This window comes from Podarcis erhardii (genome assembly GCF_964252035.2).
Source record: "Podarcis erhardii genome assembly, chromosome: 7".
NCBI classification, from domain to species: domain Eukaryota; kingdom Metazoa; phylum Chordata; class Lepidosauria; order Squamata; family Lacertidae; genus Podarcis; species Podarcis erhardii.
This window is the reverse complement of record NC_138511.1, coordinates 56,953,810-56,963,270: the sequence shown is the minus strand read 5'-3', so window position 1 is coordinate 56,963,270 and position 9,461 is coordinate 56,953,810. Positions and strand designations below refer to the sequence as shown.

The 9,461-nt window shown below is 45.6% G+C and overlaps 1 protein-coding gene across 1 annotated transcript; it reads left to right on the top strand.

The window, feature by feature from the left end:
• Positions 1–806: 806 nt before the first annotated feature.
• LOC309347543 (chymotrypsinogen 2-like) lies at positions 807–8,489 on the top strand (the record flags this gene model as incomplete). The annotated part of the gene is made up of 7 exons (XM_081872215.1): positions 807–858; positions 1,627–1,730; positions 3,092–3,171; positions 4,014–4,092; positions 4,489–4,669; positions 7,291–7,424; positions 8,291–8,489. The coding sequence occupies 7 exons, from the start codon at positions 807–809 to the stop codon at positions 8,450–8,452; spliced, it is 792 nt and encodes a 263-aa protein (XP_081728341.1). The 3' UTR covers positions 8,453–8,489.
• Between the last annotated feature and the right edge of the window lie 972 nt (positions 8,490–9,461).

Sequence of the window (9,461 nt, the reverse complement as noted above, 5' to 3'; positions counted from 1 at the left end):
ATAACAACCTTCATATCAATTTTCTTCCACAGTGTGCTGGGAATGTTGGGTATGTTCTGTGACGCCCACCTCTCTGTGTTCCTACTGGATACCCAGTTCGACTGACTTCTCTGTGTGTGTCAAGCTCTAGAATTATCTGCTGCAGCACCCACCAGAGGTTCATCAGCAAATAAGAACATGAGAGCCCTCCTGGATCTGGCCAAAGGCCCATCTAGTCCAGCACCCTGCTCTCACAGTGACCAACCAGGCGCCTGTGGGAAACTAGCAATGCTGAACTGAGCACAAGTACACCCTCCCCTCCTGTGGCTTCCAGAAACTGATAGTCAAAAGCATTGCTGCCTCCAGTGGTGGAGGCAGAGCATAGCCATTGTGGCTAGTAGCTGTTGACAGCCTTCTCCTCCATGCAATTTGTCTAATCCTCTTTTAAAGCTGTCCAAGTTGGTGGCCATCACTGCCTCCAGTAGGAGTGAGTTCCACAGGTTAACCATGCACTGCATGAAGACGACCAATCCTGAGGTCTCCAATCCTGGAGGAACTGCCTTCCCCTCAAACCCTTTTTACTCCACCTCCTCCTTGCCTCAGAGACCAGCTGTCACCTGTCGCTGCCCTTGAGCCAGGTCACCTTGGCCTTTGCCCACAGCCTCCACCAGACCTATGCCATGGAACTTCTTGCTTATCTTCAAGGTCCTACGATAACAGGAGGCTGGAAAACCAACTTGGCTTGGCTTTCGCCTGTGCCAGCTACCTCACAACATATATAAGGATTTTCAGCCCTTGCTTTGTTCCCCACTCTTACAAGAAGCAAGATGGCTTCCGTCTGGTTCCTGTTTTGCCTGGCCTTCCTTGGTGCTGCCCATGGTGAGTGCCTTGTAAGAGGCCAAGCAGGAGGAGGAGGCAACTCCAACCCCCCTCCTTTGACATGCTGAGAGATCTACTCCACAGCCCCCCTTTCCATATCTCTACAGGAAGTGCTGTCCGTGTGGCTCACTGCTTTGGGTCAGGAGTTGGCATCTGTGGGAAGGTCAAGGGATGCAGTTCATTGTCCACAGGTCAACTTCACTGCTTCCCCAGCACCCATGGGAATGGATGCTGCACCTCCATCTCCAACCACAGAACCATGACTGAAGTTTCTAAAATGCTTGGAGAACTTATAGATTATATTTAAATGAATTTGACATAAGAGTGCAAACAAGATGATAAATTGCTGGCAAGAATTGGCAATGATGTAAATGGGAGCGGGAGGCGCGAGGGAGTCCAAAGATGTTATGAAAAGATGTTATGATATATGTTATACTGTTTTTTTTTTATTTTTGCATTTATGTTTGAAAAATCCAAATAAAATATTATAAAAAAAATAAAATAAAATGCTCAAGTCCTACCTGCCCATCACACACTCTAACTTGGCTGAAGTCCCCTGCCATTATTCTGTGGCAATCAAGGACCACTCTCCCCTTGTCTTTTGTTACTTCACATGTTGCAGGACTGAGCTGTGGTATTGAAAACACAGTGCAGGGGGCCAGTCCCTGGTGAAACCTGAACTCAGATGAAGCCGTGCACAGTTTACACCCAGGGATAGGGAGTCTCTCCTGGGTTAAAAACAAACAAACAAACCTGATTTCTTGCCAGGTTGTGGCACTCCGGCCATCCATCCGGTCTTGAGCGGCTATTCCCGAATTGTCAATGGAGAGGAGGCAGTGCCTGGATCGTGGCCCTGGCAGGTATCCTTGCAGGTAAGAAGAGCCCAGCACACTTTGTTCTGGCTGTAGACCTGGAATAATAATAATAATAATAATAATAATAATAATAATAATAATACCCTGCCCATCTGTCTGGGTTTCTCCAGCCACTCTGGGTGAACTGAATGAGAAAGGTGGGGGGCAACATAAAGTGCTTCTTCATGCAATGCACAATTAATTTGTGGAACTTTCTGCCACAATATGTGGTGATGGCCACTGGCTTAGTGTATGGGTGGGCTCCTCCAGATACAAGTCCAGCACCTGCTCTCTCCTTGTGGTACACCGGGGTGGCCAACAACCTTTTTGGGGCTGAGGGCCGCATTGACCTATGGTCAGCCCTCCAGGGGCTACAAGTCAAAGTGGACATGACAAGCACTCTGGTCCTCAGGGTTACTTTTGAAAAGGCTTCCCCATCAGCTGTTCTGCACAATTTAAAATCAATTTTGAGGCACTCTTGGGAAAACCACAAAATATATCTGATCATTACAGTAGGGAATACCTATAGGAGTAGTCAATATGCTTAATTTTTGTAGAAAATAATGATTATTTTTTATGGACAGTTTGGGGGAGGGAGTGGGGAGCCACCAAAAGCTTTTTGGCATTACAGCAATGAGCAGTTGGTAAAATAATTGAGACAACCCTGGTTAGTGGAACAGGGACATAAAGTGTGTGCGTTCACATCAAGGGAAGTAATAGTACTGCTCTATTCTGCCTTGGTGAGCCCCCTCACCTGTGGATCTGTGTCCAGTTCTGGGCAGCAATTTAAGAAGGATATTGACAAGCTGGAACGTGTATAGAGGAGGGCGACCAGGATTATCAAGGGCCTGGAAACCAAGCCTTTGAGGGGCCAGAGTATGTTTAGTTTGGAGAAGAAAAGGCTGAAAAGTCATATTGTAGTCACCTTCAAATATCTGTCACATGGAAAATGCAGCAAGATTGCTTTCTGTTGCTCTGGAGCAGGCTTCCTCAAACTCGGCCCTCCAGATGTTTTGAGACTACAATTCCCATCATCCCTGACCACTGGCCCTGCTAGCTAGGGATCATGGGAGTTGTAGGCCAAAAACATCTGGAGGGCTGAGGTTGAGGAAGCCTGCTCTGGAGGGTAGGACCAATGGCTTCAAGTTACAAAAAAGGAGATTCCAACTAAACATTAGGAAGAACTTTCTGACAGTAAGAGCCGTTTGACAGTGAAACAGACTACCTTGGAAGATGGGAGACTCTCCTTACTCGGAGGATTTTAAGCAGAGGTTGGGTTGCCATCTGTCAGGGATTACTGAGCTGTGATTCCTGCATTGCATGTCCAAGCACTCACTGGGTCCTTTCTATCTGCTCATATGTTCCCCTCAATCCCTCAGGACAACACTGGCTTCCATTTCTGCGGAGGTTCTCTGATCAGCGAGAACTGGGTGGTCACCGCAGCCCACTGCAACGTCAGGTAAGGGAGACTCTGTGTACAACCCACTTCTAAGAAGAGATGCTCTGGGGCTCAGGATAAAACCAGGAAGCCAGACTTGCTGAAGCCCTAGCCCTGTAATCCTAGAGGGATGTGTGCATGCCGGTGGTGAGCGAAGTGTACTCTGCACACACTCAGAGGCACACTTTACTTTTCATAGTGCTTCTCAGAGATTCCGAAGTCAAAATCTATTTCTAAATGCATTCCACCACAATTTTGTTCTGGTGCTCAAAGTGGGAGAAATAAAGAAAGCGGGATTGTCACATTTCCCAGGCAGGATTGCCAACTGACCGGCAGAGGTGGGCACAGACACCAACCCAGAAGGCTGCTGTGTCTACAACAGCAGATTGGTGTCCAGGAATCAGAAAAGGAAGCTTTTCAAAGGAAGCCCATGATAGCAGCTGCTGTCCATTGACACTGTGTGGCTCAGGTGTATTGTGGGATGTTTAAGTGGCAGCTAGACCCAGCCAGTTATGAAAAAACATATATGAAAGGAGGGTCCAGGGAAGGCATCAGCAAGGGCCCTGGGCCCTGGTAGCTGTCCAAGGATGCCAAGTTCTGAAACCGATTCCTAGCCTCAGCTGAGAACTGAAGGTGCTGGTACAAATCTTACCTTTCCCAAAGGTAAGGGTGGCCTTAGGCAAGCAGTTCTCTCCCTGCTGCAGCTCACCCCCCTCCACACACCAGCAACTTGGGGATAACAGTATCTGCCTACCCCACAGGGCTGTTGTAGTGGTTGCTGAGATCGTGTATACGAAGCGCTTTGGCTATATTTCTCAGCACGGTTGACTAATGAATACTATCAACTGCTCCCCCTGCTGCAGGACAAGCCACCTGGTGGTCTTGGGTGAATTTGACCAACGCAATCCTGCTGAAGACGTTCAGGTCATAAAGATTGCCCAGGTAGGAAACACAAGATTGACCTTCCCAGACCTCAGGTGCTCCTTGCTCTGTGTGTGTGTATCAAAATACAGTACCAGGCCACCACTGCTGAAATGTGAGTGGATAGCAGTGGAGGTGTACACACGACAATCAGTCTTTAAAGTGGGCATCACTGGCTCAATTAAACTAAATAGTTTTAATTGAATTTTGAATAAAAGTGCCATTAACCATTGCTGTTTTCGATTTTAATGTATTATCTTCCTTAAGATCTGCCTCTGCAAACCACTATTCTGAATAATGCTTTTTATAGAGTGGTGTGGGGGACACTGGATATGAGTCTATGAAACCAAGGGAGCAGTGGCCCCCCTAAAATTTGGGAACCACTGGCTTAAACTAAACTGCCTCCTTCTTTGACAGGTTTTCAAGAACCCCAAGTTCAACCTTTTCACAGTGAAGAACGACATCACCTTGTTGAAGCTGGCTAGCCCAGCCCAGCTGACGGCTCGCGTGTCTCCTGTGTGTCTGCCCCAGGCCACAGATGACTTCCCCGGAGGAATGACCTGTGTCACCACTGGATGGGGCCTTACCAAACACACGAGTAATTTTTATTTTTATTTATTGATTGTGGCATTTATATTCCACCTTACCTCCGAGGATCTCAAGGTGGCATACGTACTTCTCCCTCTCTCCATTTTATCCTCACAACAACCCTGTGAGGTAGGTTAGGCCGAGAGAGTCAGCGACTGGTCCAAAGTCACCCAGTGGGCTAAATAGCTGAGAGGAGATTTGAACTGTGGTCTCCCAGGTCCTTGTCCACTACTCCACACTGGTAATATCTGGGCACTGCCTTTACAGTGGTACCTTGGTTCTCATACTTAATCCGTTCCGGAAGTCCGTTCCAAAACCAAAGCATTCCAAAACCAAGGTGTGCTTTCCCATAGAAAGTAATGCAAAATGGATTAATCTGTTCCTGGCTTTAAAAAAACAACCCCTAAAACAGCAATTTAACATGAATTTTACTATCTAACGAGATCATTGATCCATAAAATGAAAGCAGTAAACCATGTACTGCAGTCACACAATCAATCAATCAATCAATCAATCAGTAGCTGAACTGGGTTCCACACAGTCACAATAACAAAAAAAAAAGAGCTGCAAAAAGGCAAAATAAATAGCAAAAACAGACAGACTTCAGCGTAACACTCAAAGCAGAAGTGTGGCACTCAAATTGGAAGCGTAACACTCAAAACGGAAGTGTGGCACTCAAATCGGAAGCGTAACATTGAAATCAGAAGGGTAACACTCAAAACGGAGCACGTTCAGCTTCCGAAAAAAGTTTGCAAACTGGAACAATTGCTTCCAGGTTTGCAATGTTTGGGTTCCAAGTTGTTTGAGTACCATAATAATAAAATTGTCCAGTAGCACTTTAGAGACCAACTAAGTTTGTTCTTGGTATGAGCTTTTGTTTGTATGCACACAAAAGCTCATACCAAGAACAAACTTAGTTGGTCTCTTAAGGTGCTACTGGACATTTTATTTTTATTTTTATATATATTTCTACTGTGTCAGACCAACACAGCTACCTACCTGAATTGAGTACCAAGGCTTTTGAGAACCAAGTTATCACTGTACTTGAAAATAAGCCATGATGGTCTTGAACCCAGGTTTTTATCAGCCTGCCACATATCCCTTTTGTGGGAACTGGGTGATACAGAGCAGAGGGTGGCTAATTTGTGGTCCTTCAGGTGCAGCTGGACTACTTCCATCATTCTCGGCCACTGGCCATGCCAGATAGACATACCCTCCAATGAAAATAGGGACGTCCAGTGCTATGTTTCTAGAAAAAGAGGTTCCGGAACTCACCATGAACACCTCCCTCATTCTCTTAGAATGGCAATGGTGCCCACCTGAGAGGTGCCGGAACTAATTTCCAGTGAGTTCTGCCTGAAAAATAGTCCTGGAGATGCCTATTCCATACTCTCCAACATTTCTCCGATAAAAATAGGGATGTCCTAAGGAAAAGTGAGACATTGCAGGATCAAATCAGAAACTGGGATGGCTTCTGTAAATCTGGGACTGTCCCTGGAAAATAGGGACACTTGGAGGGTCTGAGCAGGGCTGAACATATTTTATTTACTTACTTCCTTACAGTATTTATAGCCTGCAATTCATTGAATATTTTCAGTCTTGGAGTGAAAACAAACAGAAAGAAACAACAATATGCCAAAACTACAAAACTATTTTTATAATAGGTCCAATAACAACCAATTAAGCATTCTATCATAAGGCAAATAAGCAGAACAGCAATGAGGACAAAAAACCTGACATTTCCAATTTAACCAAATTCTGAAGTAAAAGGAAACACAGAACGGTCAAATACATTATTATTATTTTGTTATTTATTTACCGTAATTTCTATACCACCCTATACCTGAACGTCTCAGGGTGGTTGACATAAAATATAAAATACATAAAATCAAAACAAAATCAACAACCCAATAAAAAAGACCCCCAAAGGAATTAGCACATTAACCAGCCAGGGGCCTTAGCAACAGTTCCCACCCTATTTTTCACTTGCTTACTCACCCCACCCCATTTCACATACAAAAAGGGCTTCCCTCTGTGCCAACAGACTCTCGCTTTTGAGCAACCTAGCACCTCCCCCCCCCCACAAGCCATTTCATGTGCCCTGTTCTGTGGAATACTCTGTTGACAAGAGATTCGGCAGGCGCCTTCTGTGCCAACTTTTAAACGCCTACTGAAAACTGTTCTATTCTGCACAGCCTACACAGGCAGTTAAGAGTAACATCCTTGCACTGTGGTTAACCAGTGTCCGCTTTTTAACCTTTTTAATGTTTCTTATTGTACGGTTTTATTTATAATTGTTTTAAACCACTCTTGGTATTTTTAAAATGAATATCAGTATATAGATATTTGTATATACAAACATGTAGGTATGTATATGAAAACTAGGGTTGCCATATTTCAAAAAGTAAAAACAAGGACACCCTGAAAGTTGTTGAACTTTTTTTTTTTTTTACAAAACGCCCCCCAAACCGTGACTTTTCGATTGACATGCCTAAGATCCAGGATAAAGTGCCGCCTTTGGGAAATTCCCCCGGATGTCAATTCCATCTTTCAAATCCCGGCAATGTCCAGGAAAATCTGGACATATGGCAGCCCTAATGAAAACTCCTCCTCTCATTTGTTCTTTCCTAGACAAGGACACTCCGGATAAACTGCAGCAGGTGGCCCTCCCTCTGCTGACCAATGAGCAGTGCAAGAAATATTGGGGGGCTCGCATCGCTGATGTCATGATCTGTGCTGGTGCCGCAGGGGCTTCCTCTTGTATGGTACGTCCTCCCCTACTACCTGAGCTGCCCTCCCACCACAAGGTACCCCCTCCCCAAAGCCCACCCACCTTCTCTCAGCCACCACAGCAGTTCCTGTCTGAAATGAGGCACCTGCTATCTCCCCCTTGCATCTTGCTGGCCTCCTTTTTCTGTTGTTTCCTGGCCATGGAATACTGCTTCCTCTTGCCCTGCCTGTCCGCCACTTGATTTCTGAGAGGCAAGAATGACCAGAGGTCATTGCCATCTGCCCTGGAAATCCTGAATCCTAGGGCCCAGGTGGTGGCAGTTTCAGTGGCGAGGGGAAGGTGAGCGTTAAACTGGTATTCCCATTAAAAGGCAAACCCACCTACCGGTAATTTCAGAAGCAATTTGTGTACCAAAAACACAGCCGTCCCCCACAGCCATTTGTGAACCAAAACACACTCATCCAAATTTTGCTGCGCCAAGTCAGGTGTACAAAAAACGCATGTACTAGAAAGTAAAGTGTGCCTCAGAATGCACATATTAGTGAAAACAGCATACACACCGAAAAATTAGATCTGGGAAAATATAAACAGTAGGGGGCACAGGCTTTGCACACACAAAAAAAGGAAGTGTGTATGAGGAGAAATCCCAACAAAAATGCTGGTGGGGAATGTTCATGAGGACTTTAAAATAATTGCAAACGGATGTCGAAATGTGGAGAACTGAACTGAAGATAGGAAAATGTGAGAAACCAAAATGGACACATCTGCCCATCGTACCTCACGTGTCGCAGGAATGAGGCCTTTCCCCATCACTCATCTCCTGACATGGAAGTTGGCAGCTCCCGCCTTCCTTTCCTACAGAACCTCCTTTGACACCCTGCTTTGGTTGGTCCCCTACAGGGTGACTCTGGTGGCCCCTTGGTGTGCCAGAAGGATGGCGCCTGGACCCTCGTCGGGATTGTCTCCTGGGGCAGCGGCACTTGCTCCCCATCCAGCCCAGGGGTCTATGCCCGAGTGACTGAGCTCCTTCCCTTTATTGAGGAAACGCTAGCTAAGAACTAACTTAATTCTCTTTGACTTCAGAACAATAAAACCAATATCTGCCATCATTGTTTGTGTTTCTTCTATGCTGTTGTGTTCGGGTCCTGATTGCAGGCTTCGCACAGACACCTGGTTGGCCACTGTGAGAACGGGATGCTGGACTAGATGGGCCATTGGCCTGACCCAGCAGGAAGGCTCTTACATGCTTGAGCATCAATGCCACACATAGCATGAGGTGGCAGAATTCTGGCCTGTTCCACATTAGTTGCAGGTGTGGCGTGACTCATACACTGAATGCAAACCCATGCCAACAAGCAAACCTCTTTGCATGTTATCAGTTCTAGGCAGGGGCGGACTTTAGTAATATGACACCCTGAGCAAAGGACAGTATTTGGTGCGCCCCCCCCCCAAAAAAATATTTCTTATTTCCGCAACAATTCCTTATTTATTATTTTGCACTCCCTCTACCTTGGAAGGTGGTGGACTCTCCTTCACTGGAGGTTTTTGTTGTTTAACTTATTTACTTATTTTATTAACTATTCCCCATCTGGGTCTCAAAGTGGCTTACAAAATGGAAACATAAAATATACAAAAAAAATGAAAACAAGCATAGGCACTGTTATGTAGTGAAGTTTCACCCTGGGCCAGCAGGGGGATACTGTAGATAGTTTTCACTCAGGTCTGTAGATAGTTTTCACTCAGGTCCACATCAGTTATTTTAGGCGGGAAACTCTGGGTTGTTGTTGCTACAATGTTGACAGCCGGCTACCTATAAAAGCAGGCCGGCTGAGCTGTTTGCTAGTCAGTTCTATTCCAGCTTACAAAATAAAGAGCTGCTTTGGAGAAATTGCTGTGTCGTCTGCTATGTCAACCCACAACTTAACAGGCACTTTCAAGATTGGAACGCCTGTTGTTTTCACCAGAGGTTTTTAAACAGAGGTCAGAGCCTCTCAAGGATTCTTGAGCTGCGATTCCTGCATTGCAGGGGCTTGAACTATTTGATCCAGCCTCACAATTCTATGATTCTACA